General features: G+C 45.2%; 1 protein-coding gene across 3 annotated transcripts in view; it reads left to right on the top strand.

Annotated features, from left to right (window-relative positions):
• The window catches only part of enox1 (ecto-NOX disulfide-thiol exchanger 1), a 196,568-nt gene that overhangs the window by 156,260 nt on the left and 15,261 nt on the right, over positions 1 to 25,047 (top strand). For all 3 annotated transcript variants that reach the window (XM_033032888.1, XM_033032887.1, XM_033032886.1), the window contains 2 exons: positions 7,920 to 8,104; positions 10,895 to 11,002. In XM_033032888.1, coding sequence (XP_032888779.1) covers positions 7,920 to 8,104; positions 10,895 to 11,002 — 293 coding nt within the window. The remainder of the gene's footprint in view (positions 1 to 7,919; positions 8,105 to 10,894; positions 11,003 to 25,047) is intronic.

Below are 25,047 nucleotides of genomic sequence, written 5' to 3'. Positions count from 1 at the left end.
ATTGGAACGAAGGGTTGGGTGAAAGGCAAAATGAATTGTGTTTCTACCATGCATTCAGGTCCCCATACTAATTCAATATGGAGAAAGCCCAATGAAGGGATTGCTGTTGGATCTAGTAAAGGGAATGTAGAGCAGGTGGGCGGCAGATGGACTTCGGGCAATGGTCCCAGTGGGAATAAGTGGGTAGTGGTGGTCCTCAAAGTCCAGTGAGGGGACCTCTGCTGCTCACCAGGTACAGTAACAACCTAAACCACAACATCTGAACTTTGGCCAGTTAACCAAATCGGGGTGCAGTGGTCAACAAGTCACGGAAGGACAGAAATAAACCTACAGAATAGGGAAATAATGGGCAGAGGAAGTTCAACACAGATGAATGTGAGGTGGTACATTTCAATGTGAACAACTGTGTGATCACAGTCATGTGGAAGGTGCAGATCCAGATGGGAGGGAAGATCAAAGGAATCTTGGCGTTCAATCACTAGGCATTTGTATGGCCATGGAATAGCAAACCAAGATTTTAGGATTATTTCTAAATTGATAGGAGTTCTGCGTCACAGTGTTACAGGTGCACTGACCCTGCAGACTCCCCACCTGCCAGTGTTTGCAGAGTGAGTCACACCTGGCCGCCCAGGTGCTTGTGACAGGAAGTGAGAACCTCTTGTGTTAGGAAGAAACTGCAGATGCTGGTTTACGCTGAAGATAGACACAAAAAGCTGGAGTAACTCAGTGGGACAGGCAGCATCTCTGGATAGAAGGAATGGGTAACAGACTTCAGACTTCAAAAAGGGTCTGAAGAAGGGTCTCAACCTGAAATGTCACCCATTCCTTCTATCCAGAGATGCTGTCTGTCCCGCTGAGTTATTCCAGCATTTTGTGTCTATCTTCAGTGAGAACCTCGGTGCTCATCTTCCCGTCGTACAGAATAATGAAACAATCAGTGGTGTTATTTCATCAGCGGTCCCAAGGGCCCACTTGTTGCACACATCTTGTGCCTCTTCATAGTATCAGCCCTGTCAGATGTTTAATTGGCACATGCAGAGGGACTGGAACAATGAACTCTTATTTGCTGCAGCTTTACAGGCACATTAAACACAACACACAACAAATAATTAAACACTAGGAATCTGAGGAGTAACGTTTTCACACAAAGAGTGGTGGGTGTATGGAACAAGCTGCCAGGGGAGGTAGTTGAGGCTGGAACTATCCCAACGTTTAAGGAACAGTAAACAGGTACATGGATAGGACAGGTTTGGAGGGATATGGACCAAGTGCAGGCAGATGGGGCTAGTGTAGCTGGAACATGTTGGCGGGTGTGGGCAAGTTGGGCCGAAGGGCCTGTTTCCACACTGTATCTCTCTATGACTCTCTGACTCTAATAAATTGCCAGTTGTTTTATGTAAACCAGAACATGAGTGCAAGCCAAAGTACGTGGTGCAAACTCAGTAATGCCAAGTCCATAGTACTTTGTTGCTGAGCTTGGGTTGTGGTTAAGGTTGTGCAGGGTGGCTTAACTGGCTAATGACTGGGTGGAAGAGGTTCATGAGTTCTCAGAGCAAAATTAGGATATTTGGCTCATCAAGTCTACTCCGCCATTTAATCATAGCTGATCTACTTTTCCCTCTCAACCCCATTCTCCTGCCTTTGCCCCATAATCATGACACCTTTACTAATCAAGAAAGGTTGTTATTGAACCTGGGGGTAACTGTACCTTCTTCCCGATGGTCAACCTCAACAGGGTCTCTCCACTGACCCTGCCATGCTCGTCCCCCCGGCTATGGTGTCTCCCGAGAGTAGGCCGGGACAGAAGGGCTCTCTTTCACCTATTCATGCCTGTCACTAAGTAGATGTCGAGGAGCATGTTATACTTTGCTCCCAGTGAACCACATGTTGAGGTCTGCTCACCATGTCAAGTAGGACATAGAGGTACTGGAGAGGAGGCAGCATGATGAAAGGAGCCTTCCGGCAGGCTGTTCGGATAATACATCCGCTGTCCATTGTGAGGTTTACAAAGCAATTAAGAATCCATTGGATGTGACTTCAGGCTATCTCGAAGATGGAGAAGCTATTTGAAAAGACAGACAATTGATGCAGTGACCTGTCACTGTGACTGAAGAGCAAAGAGGAGTGTTTGCTGTGTAAACCTTTCACAGCACCCTATATTGTCTTGTTTTGCTTCCAGAAATAAAAGTCGAAAATGTTGGAAACGCCCTTGTTTCTCTGTTCACATCTGACCCGAGGAGCCTTTCCAGCATCTTCTGTTTTTATTGAGTTCATCGTTTCTGGATAGGGGATCAGGAGATATGGGGAGAGTGCAGCAAATGCAGCCTAGCTACATAATTTGCTATGATGTTGATGGGAGGTGTAGGAGCAAAGGGCTAAATGGGCTACTCCTGCTTTAATTATTACACTCTGATGTTTATATTTCCACTGGCTAAGAAATAAATCACTGTGGCAGAATTAGGGCCTAGCCACTGCTCCACACTGTATAGAGTCCTACAACATACAAATAACCCGTTCAGCCCATTACATGCATGCCGACCAGTGGGTACCCATCTATATCAATCTCATCTTCTATCACTTATGAAGCAGAACTAGGCCATTTGGGCCATCAAGTCTACTCCACCATTCGATCATGGCTGATCTATCTCTCCCTCCTAACACCATTCTCATGCCTTTTCCCCATCTCTGGAATTCTCTGCCACAGAATGTAGTTGAGGCCAGTTCATTGGCTATATTTAAGAGGGAGTTAGATGTGGTCCTTGTGGCTAATGGGATCAGGTGGTACGGAGAGAAGGCAGGTACAGGATACTGAGTTGGATGATCAGCCATGATCATATTGGATGGTGGTGCAGGCTCGAAGGGCCGAATGGCCTACCCCTGCACCTATTTTCTATGTTTCTATGTTTCTATAACATCTGATACCCGTACTAATCGAGAATCTATCTATCTCTGCCTTGAATATATCCACTGACTTTGCCTCCACAGCCTTCCGTGGCAAAGAATTTCACATTTAGTCACCCACTGACTAAAGAAATTCCTCCTCATCTCCTTACTAAAAAAATGTCCTTTCATTCTGAGGCTATGACCTCTATGACCACTGGTGGAAACATCCTCTCCACATCCACTCTATCCAAGCCTTTTACTATTCTGCATGTTTCGATGAGGTTCCCGTTCATTTTTCTAAACTCCAGTGAGTACTTGCCCAGTGCTGTCAAACGCTCCAGCACTTGATGGTGCAAACTGAAGGGCTGTCATTAGGTTCATTCAAAAACAAGTCAATAGATTTCTGGACATTAAAGTGATCAGGGAATAGGAGAGTGCAGAAAAATGGAGCTTTAGGGGCACTGCATTGATGGCAGCCTCTGCCTACAGTCTGTCTGTTTTTCTATCTTTTTTTTAATTTTTAGTCTGTTTTAAAAGTATGTTTTGGAGGTTTCTTTAGTTTTTCTATGTGGGGGAGGGGGGTCGGGTAAGGGCGAAACTGTTTCCCAGTCACTTCCTGTCGAGGATGCGACTATTCTCCGAGTCGCGTCCTCGCCCCACCTACCACGGGGACTGGACCAGAGCTTCAGCAGCAGCGGCGCAGCACTGGATTCACCGCGGAGCGGGCGATGCCTTACCTGGATCGCCGTTTGAAGCTCCGGAGTGTTGGGCCTGCTGCTTCAACATCATGGAGCTGTGGCTTGTAGAGCTTCCAGCGCGGGCGGTGCTGACTTCAACATCGCTGACTTCAACATCACATCTTTGCCGAGGACCGCCAGCGTAAATCTCCATCCAGCGCGGCCTGTGGACTTCGGGAGCCGTGGACTCCGGTAGGAAGTGGCCGATTCGGATGTCCAAGCCGCGGAGGTTGTTCTCCCGTTCCGACGTCGGAGTTCCATCATCCCCGCGAGAGGGCCTGAACATCGGGCCGCCCGTAGCGGCGACAGCGGGGGGTTCGAGAGCCCCCCGACCACGGGTGAACAACAGAGGACAATAGAGGAGAATGACTGAACTTTGGTGCCTTCCCTCACAGTGGGAAACTTTGATTCCGCTGTGTGGGGATGTCTATGTTAAAGACGATCGTGTTCTGTGCACTTTTTTATTCGAATGGCTGTATGGTGACCACACATTTCACTGTACCAATTGGTACATGTGGCAATAAATGTCTCTTGTCTCTCTTGTCTATGTTGGAAGATCAACCACGATCTCCCTCTCCCCCTCCACACCCCCCATCGCCATTTTTGCCGACGTTTCCCCATCAGGTACGGTGTTCACCGGGGGGTGGAGACATGCAGAGAGAGAGGTGCAGGCATGCAGAGCATGTGGGCAGCTGGGCTCCCCATGCAGGGCGCAGTCAGCATGGGAAGGCCACAGAAGACGCTGCTCCAGGTGGCAGTGACCTGCCACAGGGGGAGACTTCTCAGGAAATCCAGGAAAAGGAGGCAGAGTGTGGAGCCCCAGGGAGTGGCAGAAGAAAGTCGCATGGTGTACCTTCCCAGTCGGGATCCGATTAAAACATCACGCCCACTCCAAATTCACCAGGAAACAATAAGAATTCATTCATGATCTTTTGTATCTTTATATATTTTAACGCAGTATATACTCTTTAAGGTGGGAGCAATTAATTTGCATCTTTTTTTTGTTAGTCATTATAGAGACCACAGGAGGAGATCATCTATCCATAAAATATCACGTTGCCATGGAAAGCACCATGGCAACCTAATATTTTCATCCATGTAAGCAGTGATTTGTAACAGCAATCTAAATTTACATTTTATTCCGGTCCCTTTAATTGACAGTCCCAACATCCATTTTTGACAGTGTGGTGACTTTTAGATTTCAAACCTCTATTAACAAGGAGGGAAGGAGATAAAGTGATTACTTGTATAGACACAGTCGTCGTTTATTGAATATATGACAGGGAGCTGTGACAGGCAAGGAAAATCATTGTCAGGAGTGTATGTGTGGGGGACGTGTGAGAGACTGAGCAAAGGGAAATACTAGTCCACGTCCTCTCCCATGCAGACACAAAGGCAGTTGATGAGCACCTCATTAAGAGTCAAGCCGTCTGCTCCGGTTATTGGGGAACGACACTTTCTAGTGGGTGATTACAAAGTCTCTTGTATCCGACTCACAAGAAATAAACCTCAAGGGGCCTCCATTAATTGTACTTTTGACTCGTCCCATTATCTGTGAGGATTCAAAAAGATTGCCTTCTTAAAATTTAATCACATGCTTTATTAAATTGTGGTTTACTTAAAAGGAAGAGTGCGTGAAGTGGCGGGAGAGGCCCGCTGCAAAAATTGAAGCGTCAATAGAGAAATAAAATTGATCATAAAGGCATCTCAGCTCACTCACAGCGATGGCCAGAGGGTCAAGGAGGACAGCAAGGGTCAAGAGTCATGGTGACAAGGGTCACAGTGAGGGTCGGGGGTCACAATGAAGGTCAGGAATTACAATGAGGATAAAGAATCACAGCAAGAGTCGAGTCACGATGAAGGTCAAGGGTCACAGTAAGGTTTAAGAGTCGTGAGGGTCAGGGGTCACGTGGGCACCTATCTACATGTTTCCCTTCCTTCCATACTTCCCACCTCCATTCTTTCCTTCCTTCCTCCTTTCCTTCGTTCCTTCCTTCCTCCCTCTCTTTCTTCATTACTTCAACCCTTCCTTCCTTCCCACCTTCCATCCCCCTTTCAGTCTTTCCTTGCTTCTGATCTTCTTTTCTTCCTCCATCACTCCCTCCCTCCCATACTTCATCCCTTCCTCCCGCCTTTCCTTCTTTCCATATGTTCTTTCTGTCAACCCTTCAGCATGCAAGATCTGACAGTGCGTGATTACCTTGCATGTCCAGGCTTTGTCTGGGTGTCATTTAGATGGGAGATGATCAGCTGTTTAAAGGCCGTTGATCCCTCAGAGCAGAGGACTCCTTCCTGTAAGTATTGTGAGGTTGCTGTCTTTAATACTTTCTTCTCTTCTCACAGATCTATCACGTACACTGTGTATGGGTCATACCATCACCTTCTTGCAAAACTAGATCCCATAATCTAACATCTGTGATAATAATCTGCTTTGCAAATTGCAGTTTCTCATTAAATTGGCTAGCATCTGTCCTCATTGTAATTACACGTTGTTCTACTAATTACTCAAGTCCTTAGACAAAGCTGGAATTACACATAAACACTGCGGAACCAGAGTTTTCAAGTTACTCATTCAATAAAATAAAACGATCAATCTAGCATTGGATTGGAACTCATAGATGTTTTCTTGCATTGACTTAGTGTCAGAGTCTTCCCACGGGAAGTAGGAAAGAGGCTCAGAGCAAGCCGCAGCTCCCTTGCCCTGGCTTAGGGATACATGGAATTTCCTGGAGCAGGGTGAAGGAAGATTTGACTCTAAGAAGGTTTGGCCATGTCAATGTCTCCATGACTCTCACCACTCTGTTCAGTGAGTGTCTCGGGGTGAGTGAAGAGCTCTCTGTGCTTGGTCCAGAGGCCAATGATGCTTGGTTTGCTGGTTGCAAAAAGTTGGTGATTAAGTTCTTCAGGGGAGGGCAGGGGGAGGTGATTGAAGGCAAAACGTCACGTGATGAAAAGGCCGAGAATGTGTCCAGTCCATGTTGCCTAACTATCCTTCTACAGGAGCCCAGCCACCCTTCAGCTCAAAGCCTGACGTGCACCCACAAACCATGGTGCTCTCTATATATAAAATGTCTCGTTGCATATGTTGTTCCACCTATTACGTATATTCACACAGTAGAAGTCTGTAGAGGTGGTCAAAAAGATATCTCACAAATAAATATTGGTGTCATCTATTGCATCCTGCACTTTGAAACACCACCAACTCACCGCCCACACCCTACCTTTGGGGAAAGCTAGGGAAATCAGGCACTTTTGAAGGTAAATGTTTCTTGTTCATTGGAAGTAGCAGGCCTGGGTGAGAAAGTGATTGAAAATGCAAACAGGAGCAAGGCCTTCTAAGATGGCGCCCAACTATTTGCATGCCAGCCACAGAAGCAGATCTACAAACTCATAATACAATCGCTCTACAGCTCTTAAATCTCTATTCCTGCAGAACTATACACTACAAATGAATCAATTGTAATCATGTAGTGTCATTCTGCTGACTGGTTAGCAGGCAACAAAAGCTTTTCACTGTACCTCGGTACACGTTACAATAAACTAAACTGAACTGATTAGAAGCAGAAAGTACAAGAACAAGAAAGTCATGTTGAACGTTTATAAACAACAGTTTAGGTACAGGTTTCTATCCAGTTCTGGGCCCCACACTTTAGGAAGTCTTTGGAGAGGGTGGAGATGCCATGAATCTAATCCATCGCTCCTATAGAGCTGTTTACACTCATGAAGAATACGGACAGGCAGAGGGAAACTGTTCCCATTAGCAGAAGGGTCAAGTACAAGGGCCCAGAATGATAGGGGTTCATGTCAGGAAGACACTTGGAGATTGTACCTCAACCACAGGCTCATTAAATTGCTGCAGGTGTGAGGGACTGATGGCCAAATCCTGTCCCGGCTCCATCCGAGGGGTAGCTTTTTCACACTGGGTGGTGGGTGTATGGAACAAGCTGCCAGAGGAGGCTGGGACTATCCCATCGTTTAAGAAACAGTTGGTCAGGTACATGGATAGGACAGGTTTGGAGGGTTATGGAGCAAGCGCAGGCAAGTGGGACTAGTGTAGCTGGGACATAGTTGGCTGGTGTGGGCCAGTTGGGCCGAAGGGCCTGTTTCCACACTGTATCACTCTATGACTCTATGACTCTATCTGCAGATGCCGACACAAAGGCTGCAGCGGGCACTAAAAAGTTCAACATTATAAAGGTTAACCCTCTCCTTGCAGTCTCATCTGGGATAAGGCGGACTGCATTCTGTGAATATCTTGGCATGCAACAGGAACTAGATTTCATTTGCTCTTTCTCTTAGCTCTACATGCCCAGGCCCGTGCACTGAAGGAGGAGAACGACAGCCTGAGGTGGCAGCTGGATGCCTACAGAAATGAGGTGGAGCTGCTTAAGCAGGAGCAGGGAAAATTCTACCGGACAGATGAAAGCCACACCAAGGATCAGCAGCTGCAGTTCCAACAGCAGGCAATGCAGGGCATGCAGCAGGTTAGTTAATGTGCAGTACTAATGCAGGGCATGTAACATGTGAGTGAATGCACAGTACATAATGCAGGGCATACAACAGATGAGTGAATGCATTCTCCTTAAAACAGCCCATGTGCAGAGGTTCAGGGAAGGAGGAGGATTCCGGGCCATCCATCCTTCTGAACGTTCAGATCTGGTTGGATCGGGAACCAAGTGCCGGGCCCATTGCTGTTTGTCATCCATATCAACGATTTGAATGAGAATGCACAATCCATGATTAGTAAATTTGCAGATGACACCAAAATAGATGGTGTCGTAAACAGTGAAAATAGTTAGCAAGTGGGATTTTGTTCAGCTGGGCATGTGGTCTGAGGAATGGCTAATGAAGTTTAATTCAGATAAGTGTGACGTATTGCAAACCAAGACAGCACATTCATAGGGAATGATAGGGCCCAGGAGTGTTGTAGAGCAGAGAGATTTAGGAGTACCTGTACATAGTTCCCTGAAAGTAGTGTTGTTGGTAAATAGGGTGATGAAGAAGGTTTGTGGCAGTCAGGAAATTGAGTATAGAAGCTATGTTACAGTTGTACAAGATGCTGGCAAGGCCACAGTGGGAGTATTGCATTTAGTTTTGGTCACCCTACTACAGGAAAGATGCCATTAAGCTGGAAAGAGGGCACAAAAGATTTACGAGGATGATGCCAGGACTGACTTTAGGGAGAAGTTGTGCAGGCCAGGACTTTATTCCTTGGATCCCAGGAGGCTGAGGGGTGATCTTATAAAGATGTATAAAATCTCGAGGGAATAGATAGGGTGAATGCTCAGAGGATTTTTTTCCCAGAGTAGGGGAATCAAGAACCAGAGGACATAGGCTGAAGTGCGATGGGAAACTGGGGAAAGATTTAATAGGAACCTGAGGGTTAACGTTTCACACAGATGGTTGTCGGTATATAAAACAAGCTGTCAGATTTATTAATAAAATGAACTGATTTATAGCAAAAATAGACACAACATACTGGAGTAACACACTGGGTCAGGTAGCATCCCTAGAGAAAATGGATAAGTAACGGTTTAGGTCGAGACTCTTCTTCATACTCAGTTTTTGTCTATTTTTGTCAGAGGAAGTTGTTGAGGATGGTACATTAACAACAATTAAAAGCTATTGGACAGGGTCATGGATAGGAAAGGTTTTGAAGTATGCATGCCAAATGCAGCCAAATAAGACTAATTTAGATGGGGCATCTTGATTGGCATGGACATGTTGGGCCGAATGGCCTGTTTCTGTGCTGCATGACTTTATGACTCTACGACTCTGCATGCTAACTTTTCCCTGTTTCTTGTATAAGCTCAACTGAAACCTGATGTGATTTCAATAAAGCTGCCTTCTAAATTCTGCCTACTAAATGGATAACCTCACATTTCCACACTTTATGTTCCATCTGTCATCTTTTTCTTCCACCCAGATTGATATCATTTGTGGATGCATGGTTTGTGTCACTTAAACTGATACCTGTCACAATTTGTTGGTAAAATAACTCTGCCCGTTTGGTCACCTGGTTTGCACCAGTTCGTAGCTCCGACTACTCCGTGGGCTGATCATCGCTCTTTGTAAAGATGCAATTGTTTATCAATAGAGAAGTTATGTTATTATTTCTCACACACATCTCGGCAACACGCGTGTAATGCAATGTGTTCTTCTTGACAACTACAAGTGTTGTTTCAGCATCATTATAACATGACATTCCAGTCGGTGTACTGAATATTAAATGGAAGTGGCCCGACAATTTCAGCAGAGCTGAGCAAGTTTTCAAAGAACTAAAATCATTTGAACTGAAACATGAGAGACACAGCAGCGCAGCGGGTAGAGCTGCTGCCTCACAGCTCCAGAACCTGGGTTCAATCCTGACCTCTACCTGTGTGGAGTTTGCACTTTCACCCTTTGACCTTTTTATGGCAGAGATTGATAGATTCCTCATTAGTAAGGGTGTCAGGGGTTATAGGGAGAAGGCAGGAGAATGGGGGTGAGGGAAAGATAGATCATCCATGATTATATGGTGGAGTAGACTTGATTGGCTGAATGGCTTAATTCCACTCCTATCACTAATGACCTTATGATCTTTTAATAGTTTCAACAAGGCAAAGGAGCAGAATATTATTTGTGATGTAATTGATATATGAACATAAAGCATAGAACAGTATGGCACAGGAAGAGGTCCTTTGGCCCCCAATATCTGTGCCGAACATGATGCCAAGACAAACTAATCTCTCTGCCTGCACATGATCCATAACCCTCCAGTCCGCACCTACCCATGTGCCTATCCAAAACTCTATGGTGATTGTATCTGCTTCCACATCACCTCCTTAGTGCCTTTCCATCCCCTCCCCCCAAGTCGGGTGGCACAGTGGCGCAGTGATAAAGTTGCTGCCTAACAGCACCAGAGACCTGGGTTCGATCCTGACTACAGGTGCTGTCTGTCTGGAGTTTGTACATTCTCCCTGTGGTCATGCGAGTTTTATCCGGGTGCTCCGGTTTCCTCCCACATGCCTAAGACGTGCAGGTTTGTAGTTTAATTCACTTCTGTAAATTGTCTCTAGTGCATGGGATAGATGATTGCTGGTCGGCGCAGACTCGGTGGACTGAAGGGCCTGTTTCCATGCTGTATCTCTGAACTAAATAAACTGCAATGTCAGAGGTGGTCACTACAAATACTTCGGAGTGAAAGATGAAAGCCATTTTCACCTCTGAGGAATTTAATAGCTTTACAGCAATAGCCTGGCCCCATGACTAATGAAAATCTTGTTTCTGAACAGCAACTACTTGCTCTGCAAGAAGAATACAAGAAAAAGGAATTGGAACTGGAGAAAATAAAGGAGGAAAAATCACAAGTACAAGCATTGCTTGCAAGTCTTAAAGAAAGGGTAAGTTCCTCTATCACTCATTGAGCTCTCAAAGGCTTAACTGGTCAGGAGCAACTTTTACAGCCTCATTGAGACAATTAAACATAATTGACAGATTAGTTATTCTTGCTGTGGTATGGCTCAGCAACCTCAGCTAAAGTTAACACAGTATTTAATAGGCTACATTCATTTTATTTTTTATTAATTTGGTCACTGGTTGTGGCTGTTACTGGGAAGTCCAGCATTTATTTGCAATTGCCCTTGGAAAGGTAGTAGGGAGCAGCCTTCTTGAACAGCTCCTATCCACGTGTTGAGAAATGTCCAACAGTGCTTTTGGGAAGGGTTGTCTGGGATTTGTGCCTAGGCATAAATGATGAAGGGATGCCGATAGATTTCTACATCGGGCTAGCGGAAGGAAGGAAAGGTTGGTGATATTCCCAATATCACCCGCTCTTCTCAGCCTTCTTGGAGATAAGAGATTATGGATTTAGGATTCGTACATGAAGAAGCCTTGACAAGATGTTCAGGAAAATCTTGTTGATGTAAAAAAAATAGCAGCTACTCTGTGGAGACAGTGAAGAGTGTGCAGGTTTTGGGTGGTGGCGGTAGGTGGACTTTCATGGTCTGCATGGTGTTGAGCTTCTTCAGCCATGTTGGAGCTGAATTCATCCAGTCAAGGGGAGAGTACTCCATGCTGATTTGTAGATAGTGGGAAGGCTTTGGGTCATTCACCACAGAACATTCATTGTTGTGTTACATCCGTGGCTGGTCCATCTGAGGTTCTGGTGGTCTCCCCAATGTCAATGATAGGCAACTCTACAAAGGCAATGTTGAATCTCTAAAAGTGTCATGAATATATTTTTAAATGAAAGGGATGATGCTAAACATCGCAAATATTTCTACTTCTGGTCGTATGATAGAAGGAAGTGATCAGCAGTGAAGATGGTTGGGCCCAGGACACTAGGCCTGAGGAACCCCTGCAGCGTGGTCCTGATACTGGGATGACTGGCCTGTGGCACTCACAGCCATCTTCCATTGTGTTGACAATGGAGAGTTCTCCCCAGAATCCTGGTCATCTTCAGTGACGGTGGATTAAAAATGAGTGTGGGAATAGGGAGCTTGGTGAGTTTAAAAGGAGCTTGGTTAAGGGATCCCAAAGTTTAACGGAAGTGTGGGAAATGGGGCCCTGGTGAATTTAAAAGGAGCATGGGAAGTGGGACCTCGGTGAGTTCAAAGGGAATGTGGGAAATGAGGCCCTGGTGAGTTGTGAATTGTAAAAGGAGTATGAGAAATCATTCCATGACCCCCAATACCAATCCATTGGGATTTCCAAATAATCAGAAAGCAGATAATTAGTTTTCTGTCGAAAAAAAATATCATATGCACTTAAGAATATGCAGTTTACAAAAGGGGCCACGATGATGTAGAATGGGAGGTCCGGAATACAGCCTTATAATAAGAGGTCCATTCAAGAGTATGATAACGACGGGGAAGAAGAAAGCTGTTCTTGCATCTGGGTGGCACATGCTATGAAACGTTTGTATCCTCTACTCAATTCCAGAGGGGAGAAGAGGGAATGACTTGGGTGTAAGTGGTTCTTGATTATATTGGCTGGTATCTCAAGACAGCTAGAAGTGTAGACTTGTTGATGGGGGAGTGGGGGTGGGGGGGGAGGCTGGTTTGCGTGTTCACAATTTCTTGTGTTCTTGGGCAGAGTAGTTGTGCTGCATCCTGATATGATGCTTTCTATGGTGCATCCACAGTGTGAGAGTCATTTGAAAGGAGCTTGGTTAATGCCTGCACGTGATCCATAGCCCTCCAGTCCGGACCTACCCAGTCCGGGTAGGTTTGCTAATCAGTAGGAAAATCAAGTGTCTATTGCTGATTTAGAGTATTTGTGTTCTGCATTTTCCACACTGGGATCACCGTTATGTTCGATAAGCACAGACATCTTCTGTGCCACTCACGACTGTTTCAGCGTTAGGCAGAGCCTCAGTTGGTGCACGTCCCTGCAGATCCTACCCCTCCGCTGTGTTGTGTTACAGCCCTGTACAGGTCAAACTCGTGCTTTGTACATTCACTACTCATCCATAGCTTGCGCCGATTGCTTTCTATGGTCTGTGTCAACAATCGCACTCTGAGCATTTAAAGAATTAATACACAATTAAATAAAACCCGTGTCTGTGAATTCAGGATACTACCAGTGGCAAGGCACCATTTCTCCTGCTTCTGTGTTATCTTTAGGCCCTGAGATTCCATAGAAACACTGATTGAATATTTGAGCATGCATTAGTAAATTGCTGAGGTGTTGTTCACTAGTAATATAAGGGCTGCTGTACAGCCTGCAGTGTAATGGTGCAGATTTCCCAAAGTATCATTTCACAGAGTGGATCATCACAGCTGAACACGTGAATATTGAACGTTTCAGGTCCAATGGTTACTGTCGGTTTGGCTTAGGTAGTATGTCCTACCATCCCATAGATAACTCAGGTAAAGTGCCAGCCCTTGTCCATTGAGTAGTTCACTGCTGAGAAGTGCTGTCATCTCAGCTACCCCCCAGCTTACACCCTAGCAGTATAAACATTGACTTCTCTAACTTAAAATACCTTGCTTTCCCTCTCTCTCCATTCCCTCCCCTTCCCAGTTCTCCCTCCAGTCTTACTGTCTCCGACTACATTCTATCTCTGTCCCGCCCACTCCCTTGACATCAGTCTGAAGAAGGGTCTCGACCCGAAACGTCACCCATTCCTTCTCTCCAGAGATACTACCTGTCCCGCTGAGTTACTCCAGCATTTTGTGTCTACCTCCGATTTAAACCAGCATCTGCAATTATTTCCTCCACATAGATCCTCAGGTGATGTACAATATCCTGTCGTTGATTGTATTGTCTTTTGTAGTGTTGCATTTCCTCGGACAGTGTAGATAGTTTGAGGGAGTTGGGGAAGGTGGCAAACTTGCCCAAACAGACGAAGGCACAATCTCAATGGGAAGATGTGGTGGGGGAGGTGGACAAGAGACATGAGTCAGTGAAAGGCAACCATCTCACTGCCCTTTGGTACAGATGGGCTCTACTTCACTTACTCCGCTGTTTGATTCCCCTGTGGCCATACTGGACAGATGCAGGCATTAAGTGACAGCCCATTGGAGAATAGTCGCCCGAATGTTTCAGTGCAGGTGGAATAGCAGCTGCCGCACAGCACTGGAGATATGGGTTCAATCCTGACCTCGGGTACTGCCAGTGTAGAGTTTATACATTCTCCCTGTGGCCACAAGTATTTTCTCTGGGTGCTACAGCTTCCTTTTTTTTTTTTTTTTTTTTTTTTTAATAAAAAATATTTATTCAAATATTAAAATAGTATTTACAATACAATAAAACAAAACACCACCATAATACAAGATGAACAAATATGCTAAGCAACTGCTAAACAACTATATTGCAGTCCTTGTCCAGGATACATTCAACCCCCCTCGGTACCCAGCGGTCGCGGAACTCCCTCAGGGTGCCCATAGACAGGGCGTATTCCCTTTTTATCTGCACCCGGGCACGGACGTATCCCGGAAAAGGGGCAGGCAGCCGACTCGGGTAGAGCCCTCCGCCGTCTGGCGCCTTGACCCGCGGATGGCCAGCTTGGCCAGGCCCAAGAGCAACCCAACCAGGACATCTTCAGCCCTACCCTCTCCCCTACGCACAGGGTGTCCAAAGATGAGGATGGTGGGTGAAAAATGCAGCCAGAAGGCAAGGAGCAGCCCCTTTAGATATTCAAACAGTGGCTGCAGCCTCACGCACTCCATGTACACGTGGTACACAGACTCTTCCAGCCCGCACAAGTGGCAGGCGGCTGGCGAGTCTGTGAACCGCGAGAGAAACAGGTTGCAGGGAACTCCTCGGTGCAATACCCTCCATCCCGGGTCCCCAATGTAGAAGGGGGGCTCCAGCTTCCTTGGTAGGTTAACTGCCCTCTGTAAATTGCCCCCAAATATTAGTTAGATTTAGCTCTTTGGACTAAAGGAATCAAGGGATATGGGGAAAAAGCAGGAACGGGGTACTAATTTTAGATGATGAGCCATGATCACATTAAATGGAGGTGCTGGCTCGAAGGGCCAAACGGCCTACTGCACCTATTTTTCTATGTTTCTATGTTTAATATGTAATTGAAGGATAGAATCTGGGAGAGCTGTTGAGAATGTGAGGAGAATTTTCTAAAAATGGGATTAATGTAAAAAAAGGTGGTCGATGGCAACAAAAGCTTTTCACTGTATCCCAGTGCACGTGACAATAAACTAAACTGGAACTGATGGACAGTGTGGAGTCAGTGGGCTGAAGAGCTGGTCTCTGTACTGCATCTCTCTGTGACTCTGTACAATGACCATGCAGTTCGTTCATTCTTATTGACCCAGTGTCTCCCCTACCAACGTAGTCCCCTTCAGCAGAGCCCTTCATGTCCCAGCCGGCTCGACGTCAGGAGCTGCCTTTAGCAAGTTGTTTCAGCTGTACCTCTGAGAGTGAGTCCGCATCCATCATTATTGACCAACACCGGCCACGCGTATCCCCCTGTGTTCTCTCAATACACGGGCTGCACTTCCACTGTAAAGTCATTATATTTAGCGATTAGAAGCATGAGGGGAGAGAGCACAGAAAAAGAAAAGCAAAAACATTAATCTTTAAACCTGTCTTCACGAATTGAAAGAAAAACGGCTGGTTATGACTGGAAGTTGCATTGTAATTGACTTACATAAAACAACCCAAGTAAATTTCACCCCAAAACGGGTGACATTTCGTCTCCTGACAAAATGTGTATTTCCAGAATGTGACAGACTGTCAACTATTGCAGCTGACAGACAGGCCCGGCCTCAGCCAAGCTCAGAGTGGCTGATCATACGCACTGTTTTAACCACATGTACCTGACTCCCACACCACAAAGACCGAGAAAGGAACAAGCAGACTCGGCGGAGAGGTCTATTGCCTACTTGGAGGTCCCCGCACAGGAAGACCAGACCTCCTGTGTTGCAAACCTGTCCTATCCATGTACCTGTCTCTGATCTCCGCACATTTTACCACTCCCCCAGTTTACCACTCACCTGCACCTGCACACCAGAGGTAATTTAAAGCATGCAATTATTCTCACAGCCCACATACCTGTGGGATGTGGCAGGAAACTGGAGCATCTGGATAAAACCCACATGGTCACAGAAAGAACGTGCAAACACCATGCAGACACCACCTGAGGTCAGGATTGAATCTGGGTCACTGGCAGTGTGATGTAGCTTCAATGTGCCACTGTGCCCAACAAATATTTGAGGAAGAAAGGATTTGAAGAGAGGAGAGTGAAAATAATTGGATGAGTGTTTCTGAGATAAATACAGTCTTCAATGGCATAATCACCTTTCCCTATCATTCCAGGGTGGTAGATGTATGGAACAAGCTGCCAGAGGAGGTAGTTGAGGCAGGGACTATCCCAACTTTTAAAAAGCAGTTCGACAGGCACATTGATAGGACAGGTTTGAAGGGATATGAACCAAATACTGGAAAGTGGGACGAGTGTAGCTGGGACATGTTAGCCAGTATGGGCAAATTGGGCTGAAGGGCTCTATGACCCAATGACAATTTAGAGTCACAGTCATACAGCAGGAAACAACTTCAACCCAACTTGCCCATGCCGACCAAGCTGTTCCATCTACACTTTTCCCACCTGCCTGCGTTTGGCCCATCACCCTCTGAACCTTTCCTGTTCATGTACTTGTCCATTTACCAATGAAAGTCATATTTCACTGCAATGAGAACATTGGTGCCTTTTGCAAGGGAATTGGATAGGTGTTTGAGTGAAAACAATTTGCAGAGCTGCAGGGAAGAACAATGGTTTGTACATTAATCAACAGAAAGAGACATAGAGTGGCAATAAATCAGACTTTCTCAGAGTGGCAGGAAGTAACTAATGGAGCAGCGCAAGGAATACTTAGGTCCCAGCTGTTTCAGCGTACGGCAATGATTAGGATGAGGGAACTAAATATTATATTTCTAAGTTTGCCAATGACACAAACCTTAAGTGGGATTGAGAGTTATGAAGAGAAAGCAAAAGAAGCTTCACGGAGGTTCAGACTTTGAGTGGGGTGGGCAGGTACATGTCAAACGCAGTAATAATGTGGTTAAATGCGTAGTTGTCCACTTGAGTTGGAAAAATAAAGAGGCAGAAGCATAAAGAAAGCTCGGTTATTCTTCTGCATCAGGCACTGGAAGCAAACATAGAGGTGCAGCAAGCAGTTACGAAGGCAAAGTGTCTGCTGGCCTTCATCGCAAGAGTACAGGATGATGATGAATGATACTTTATTCTCTCATGTACCTAGGTACAGTGCAATTCTTTTTTTTTTGCATACAAAGTACACAAAAGACTCCCACAAAGGCGCTGACAAAGTTACAAAAATTACTCTGTAAGTAATGCTGGTCCCTTCTTTGACCCCACCTAAATGCAAACTCAAATCCACCCCCCAATCGGGTCCCTCTTTGTTCATCGCAGCTCCCCAAGAGTCTTGGTGAAACCATACTTAGAGTACCGAGTGCATCTTTGGTCACCTTACGGAAGAAAGAACATTTTTGCCATAGAGGAAATGTACTTAAACTTTACCAAACCAATTCCTGGGATAAGAGACCGCTCTAAGAGGAGAGGTTGAGTTGACTAGGCCTGTGTTCACCAGAGTTTGAAGAATAAGAAATCTCCTTGAAACATATGACAGAGTTTGACAGATTGGATGTGTAGGAAGGAACTGCAGATGCTGGTTTACATTGAAGAAAGACACAAAATGCTGGAGTAACTCAGCGGGACAAGCAGCATCTCTGCAGAGAAGGTCTTGACCCAAAACATCACTCATTCCTTCTCTGCAGAGATGCTGCCTGTCCCGCTGAGTTACTCCAGCATTTTGTGTCTATTGACAGATTGGATGTTGAGAGGATGTTTCCCTGACTGAGGCAATGGTCTAGAGTGAGGACCTCAGCCTTCAGTGCTATTAGGGTGGAGTTTACACATTCTCCTTGTGACCGCGTGGGTTTCCTCTAGGTACTCTGATTTCATGCCACATCCCAAAGATGGGCAAGTGGTAGGTTAAGACTCAGGTGAGAAAAGATTTCTTCACAAAGACATGATGAGCCTGTGGAATTCTCTGCACAGGTGTGTAAGCCCACCACTGAATGTATTTAAGAAGGAGCTGGAATAGGGGTAGAGGCTTGGAATATGGTTTTGAGACGGAGTACTATGACAATGTTGAATGATAAAGCAGGCTTGAAAGGTTGAATGGCTTATACCTGTTCCTGTTTATTCTACAATTCTCTATGAGTCTCTGATCACAGCGGCACGGTGGTGCAGCGAGTTGCTGCCTTACAGCGCCAGAGTCCCGGGTTCGATCCCGACTACGGGTGCTGTCTGTACGAAATTTGTATTTTCCCCCTGTTACCCACGTGGGTTTCTCCGGGATCTCCAGTTGCCTCCCACACTTCAAAGATGTACAGGTCTGTAGGTTGTTTAGCTTGGTATAATTGTACTGTCCCTAGTCTGTGTAGGAGAGTGTAAATGTGTATGGATCGCTGATCAGTGTGGACTCGGTGGGCCGAAGAGCCTGTTTCCGTGCTGTATCTCTAAATTAAACTAAACTAAATTAACATCCCAGAACCCAGGCTTCTCCTGATACTTTTGAGAATATACTATGTTACGCTTTTCAAAACTATTCTTCGAATCAATCTTTTTTTTGAGTAAAGTTCACTATGCAAATTCTCTCCTCAACAGTTACCCATTTCACAAACTATTAAACGTGAAAACAATTTAGTTACATGCCATTAAAGGTTTCGGTGTAGGTCGTAACTTGCTTCACGATTTATAGCCCTGCATTACCTCCCCTCACTTCCTGTGGATAAGGCTTTTCATAATGAGATCTCCGAATCGGTAAATTATTAGAATTGAGGGCTTTAATAATCTTAGTCCATCACGAGGTTTACTGGTGCACTATTAAACCATTCCGATACATCACTCTCCTGCCAGCCTGCCTGCCTTATCAAGCAGCTCAATTATTTCTTATCCACCTTGACTTTGTCTCATCATAATGTTACAATGCTGCAAGTAATGAGAAGCATTGTCATAGCCACCGCCATTACACCAATGCAACATCAATGCAAAGGAATCACGTTCTTCCTCTCATTTTTCTCTTGCAAAGACCAGAAGCCTTATTGATTGTCTTTGGAGATTGGATCGTCATCCAAATTCTTTCAACCACAAAAAAGTGGGAAGGTTTGAAGCGGATCAGTTTTTGTCTATTCACCACCACAGAGGCCTCACAATTCCAAGCCTGTATTCTGCGGCACGTGCCAGACTTTGAGTTGAGGCCAACTTTGGGAATACCAGATAATTGAGATCATTCAACACGTGAACATACCTACATGCAAACTTACACATCACTTCACCCCCACCCCTAATGATACTTCATCATTTAATTAGATCATGGTTGATTCTCCAAAAATAGGAAACATCTTGTTGACCCTATTACCTCTACAGGGTATCAACTGATATATTGAACTAAAATCTCTAAACTAAAGGGCCTGTCCCACTTGGCCGTCATTTACGTGACAGGCCGGTAGTGACTGACGCGCGACAGTTGCGCGACAGTCGCGCGCGTCATCATGCGTCCGCACAGCCTTCTGTCGCTCGTGATGTAATTTGAAGATAGACACAAAATGCAGGAGTAACTCAGCGGGACCGGCAGCATCTCTGGAAAGACGGAATGGATGATGTTTCGGGTCGAGACTCTTCTTCAGTTTGAAGAAGGGTCTCGACCCGAAACGTCACCCCTTGCTTCTCTCCAGAGATGCTGCCGGTCCCGCTGAGTTACTCCTGCATTTTGTGTCTATCTCCAATCGTCTTGGCCCCGCTCTGGGAGTAGGTACTGGGGGGGGATCCGGATCCGCAACGGCCGTGAGCCCCAGGCCGAGCTCGGCGATCACTTGCCTGCTTCTGCTGCTGTTGGAGGTGAGACGATACGCCGCGCCAGGGTGTCCCACTTGGCCGTCATTTACGTGACAGGCTGGTGGCAAGCGAAGATTTCATGCAGATCGAAATCCTGGAGCGCTGCGCGATACCACTCGCAACTCCACACTCCTCCACGGCACTCAATCCACCCGTCCCGCGCTAACCCACACGCTACCAGGTCACGTAAATTACGCGCAAATGATGGTCAAGTGGGACAGGCCCTTAAGGTTTTGTACAACTTAATCTTTATTTGCATTTGAGTTAATTAAGCATGCATGTAATCCACTGCCGCATAATAACTTCTCATTTGATTTACCGCTAGGTTTATTGCTTCTTACACTAAATCACAAGGCTTGGACTCTTATTATCTTTTATCCTTATCATGTATCTATACACTGAAAATGGATCGATTGTAATCATGTATTGTCTTTCTATTAGCACGCAACAAAAGCTTTTCACTGTACCTTGGTACACGTGACAATAAACAATAAACTAAAACTCAAATACAGCCCTTATGAACGAAGAGGGCAGATTCACTCTGCTGCTGGGGAGTTAAGGGCCTGCCCCACTTAGGCTATTTTTAGGCGACTGCCAGCGACTGTCATAGTCATAGCAGGTCGCTGAAAAACTACGACAGCACCTACGTCAGGAGAAGTCAAGCTACACTCACTAGCGTCAAACCCACTGTCGTCGACTGTCTCAGAAAATTGTTCAACATGTTGAAAATCCAGCGGCGACCAGAAAGACGCTATGACTCTATGGGCCACTGAGGAAACCACTCACGACCATACAGGCGACTCCCTGGCGACCATGTGATGACAGCCTAGTCGCCTGTAGTTGCCTAAAAAAGTCGCCTTTAGTCTTCACTCAGTTTCAGACTCAGGGCTCTCCTTCTTAGAACATAGAAAATAGAAAAGCACAGCACAGGAACAGGTCCTTCATCACACAATGTGCCAAACATGTTGCCATGTACATGATCTGCCTGTACATGACCCATATTCCTACACCCCTTGCATTTCCATGTGCCCTATCTGAAAGATTCTTAAATATTCCGAACGTATCTGCCTTCACCATCACACATGGTAGTGCGTTTCAGGCACTCATCACTCTCTGTGGAAAAATCTTACCCCGCACGTCTCCTTTAAACTTTGCCGGTTTCATCTTAAAGTTTTGCCCTCTTGTCTTTGACATTCCACCCTGGGAAAAAAGATACTGACTGTCTACCCTATCTAGGACTTTCCTAATTTTTATACTTCTCTCGGGTTTCCCCTCAACCAACAGTGTGCAAGAGAAATCAATCCAAATCTGTCCACTTCCTCCCTCTCCAAACCTCCACATCTTTCCTGTAATGGGGGCGTCCCAAAGCTCCATGCAGTACTCCAAAAGCGCCCTATCTAAGTCCTATAAAGCCGCATCATGACTTCTTGACTCTTGCCCCAACAAATGAAGGCAGGCATACCAGGTGCCGTGGCTACTCTCCTGTCTTCCAGAACCTCACCTGTGGCAGCAAAAGGTACGAAGATCTTTGCCAAGGTTCCTGCAATCTCATCTCTAGCTTCTCTTAAGTATCTGAGAAAGATCTCCTTTGGTCCTGGGGATTCATCCTTCATCAAGAACCCCAATACCACCTCCTTCTTGATTTCAAACTGCACTTGCATAATAGAACTCTCCACTGATCTCACCATCCTCCATATGCTTCTCCTTGGTAAATACAGATGCAAAGTATTTGTTTAGTACCTCGCTTACATTTTCTGCCTCCAAGCACAAATATTTTCCTTTATCTTTGAGAGATCCTACCTTCTCCCTGGTTATCCTCTTGTTTATAACATATAAAAAACTTTGGGATTTTCTTTCATCTGACTCGTCAAAGTAATTTCATGGCCCCTTTTGGCACTTCCAATTGCTCACTTGAGTTCTTTCCTACTTGCTTTAAGCTCCTCAAAAGCCATCTCTGATTTCATCTTCTTAAATCTGACAAGCACTTCCTTTTCCTTTTTGACCAAAGTTACAAACCTTTTGGTCATCCAAGGTTTGCTTATTTTCCATCCTTATCCAGGAACATGCTAGTCTTGAACATTGATAAGCTGGCCTTTAAACAACTCCTACATGTCAGATGCTAGTTTACCCAATAACAACTGCTCCCAATCAGGGCATCAAGGCGGTGCAGCAGTAGAGTTGCTGCCTGACAGCACTTGCAACACCAGAGACCCGGGTTCGATCCCGGCTATGGGTGCTGTCTGTATGGAATTTTTCTGTTCTCCCCGTGACTGCGTGAGTTTTCTCCTAGATCGTCGATTTCCTCCCGCACTCCAAAGACGTACAGGTTTGTGGGTTCATTAACTTGGTGTAAATGTAAATTGGCTCTAGTGTGTGTAGGATAGTGTTAATGTGCAGGGATCACTGGTTGGTGTGGACTCAGTGGGCCAAAGGGCCTGTTTTCGTTCTGTATCTCTGAACTAAACAAAACAATTTAATCACTCTAGGTCTTGCCTAATAATTTTGTAATCTGTCCTAATCCAATTTAGTTCCTTCCCTCAAGGTCCAAATGTATCCCTTTTCAAACCAATTTTAAAATGTATGGTTATGACCACTATTCCCAAAATGTTCTTCCACTGAAACATCATATACATTAACGTTCTGTTAAAATTCCTAATTACTTGTTATCTTTGCATACTAGCCTTTTGCAAATGATGCACAAGGACACCCAGATCCCTTTGAAGCGCATTTATCATGAAGACAAAAACAGGTCGCCCTTTTAGTTTAATTTAGTTTGGTTTAGTTTAGTTTAGAGATACAGTGCAGAAACAACCTCTTTGGCCCACTGAGTCTGTGCCAACCAGGGATCCCCATACAGTAGCACCATCTTACACAATAGGAACAATGTGCAATCTTTACCAAAACCAATTAACCTGCAAACCTGTACATCTCTGGAAAGTGGGAGGAAACCGGAGTACCTGGAGAAATCCCATGTGGTCACAGGGAGAATGTACAAACTCCGTACAGACATCACCCGTAGTCAGGTTCGAACTTGGGTCTCTGGTGCTGTATGGCAGCAACTCTACCACTGCGTCACTGTGACACCTAGTTGTTCAACTCAAGAATTGGACATGATATCAACTAGCATCTGAAACATTCTTCTCTCTACAACACAAATGTCCAGAATGCTAAACTTACTTAACCAGAACAGACATATAGCTGGACCTACATGGTAAATGTTTTTGTAAAATGCATTTGTTGTTCACTTGGTCAATATTTGCTTACAAATTCCTTATCAATCCAGGTTATACTGGCGACAAATATAAATTGTTTTCATCTCCTTTCTGTATTAAATGCAGTTAATGCTTCGCTTATTAATGAAAATAGAGCCCGGGTTTGAAAGGAAAATTACATTCGCATCTTATGAAGATAAGTTACTCTATTATTTGAGAGAACAAATCCATGAAATAATCATTGCTGAGTTATATGAAAAGGCAATAAATCAATCACAGATTTAGTCTGCGGGATCTGCAAGCAGCTGTCTGACCTGCTGAGTATTTCCAGCATTTTTGTTTTTATTACAAATTTAATCTTGTTCAATAAAGGGATTTAGAATCTATGAACTGCTCCCATGTGCTGAGAGGGATTAATTATAGAAATAGCTCCCTTCCCCAATAGCTCCAGCTCCAGTGTGATTGTTGGAGGATTTGGCTTCACACAGAACCCTGCGAAGGCTTTGCTGGAACAAGCATGGTACACATGCAGGGCTGAAGTATTCAGCACACTGCGGGGTGTACGCCTAGCACGGCATCAGGCCGCTCCTCTGTTGCAACACAATCCAAAACCAATCCGTGGCAGAAGCTGCTGATCTGGAAATTAAAGCACAGAATACTGGAAGGTCAGCAGGTCAAGCAGCATCTGCAGAGAGAGGGCAAAACAGAGTGAACATTGCAGATTCTTCATCAGATGCAAGTCTATTTTTACCCCAAATTTGAAAAGCAAGTGGAGGCACAACCTTTGTAACACACAAAGTTCTGGAGTAATTTTGCGGGTAGTGCAACATCTTTAGAAGACATGGATAGGCAACCTGTCGGGTTGGGACCCTTCTGAATCGTAGAATTGGGGAGAAAGCTGGAAAAGTGGGATGGGGTAGGATAGGGCCTGCTAGTGATGGGCGGATGCAGGCTAGGGGAGGTTTTGTAGGGTTGAGAGATTAGTTTAGTTTATTATTGTCATGTATAGCGAGATGCCGTGATAAACTTTGTTTTGCATGCTATCCAGTCAAATCATACAATGCATGAGTACAATCATACACCAGTAAATGAGTGGATAATCGTAGACCCTGTCTAGGACAGCATACAAAGAGTCGCCAAGCTGCGTTGCCATCTTGCATCCAACAAGTCTCAAGTCTAGGGCTGTACTCTCTAGAGTTCAGAAGAGTTAATGTGACGATCTCATTGCAGAACACTCAACTCTTGGCTAGGTACATGCTGAATGGATGTTTCCTCCCTTGACTTAGGAGTCTAGAACTGGGGGTGACCTTCTCAAAATAGGAGAGCCACCTTCAGGGAAGTGATTAGAAATGTTTTCACCTAGAAGGTGAAATATTTGGAATTCAATACAACCGAGGGCTGTGGAGACCCAGTCGTGGAGTATATTCAGAATGGAGGCCTATGGAATTGTAGAGAGGAAGGAAACTGGGACGTGGGTCAGAGGTGAAAGACCTACCATGATAATACTGATCCTCTGTATGTTTATAATGGTGTTATTTCCTTGTGTACATGCTATTCTTTAAAAGAGCTTCCACTATGGTCCCACTCCCCTGCACATTACCTGTGTACTGACAATCCGTCTCTGTTACAACACGATCAAACACCCGACCATGTGAGAAGCTGAAACGTGGCAGGTCCATGACGACAGGTTCTGATGAAAGCTCATCAAACTGAAACATTAACGTTTCTCTCCGCAGATGCTGCCTGACCCGCTGGGCGTTTCCAGCATTTTCTGCTTTCATTCACCAGCTTCTGCCATGGTTAGGTTTTCATATATTGCTGTTTGAAACTAATCACCTCTGAAGGAAGAGCT

This window comes from Amblyraja radiata, chromosome 14 (genome assembly GCF_010909765.2).
Source record: "Amblyraja radiata isolate CabotCenter1 chromosome 14, sAmbRad1.1.pri, whole genome shotgun sequence".
NCBI lineage: Eukaryota > Metazoa > Chordata > Chondrichthyes > Rajiformes > Rajidae > Amblyraja > Amblyraja radiata.
This window is presented reverse-complemented; position numbering and strand designations above follow the sequence as displayed.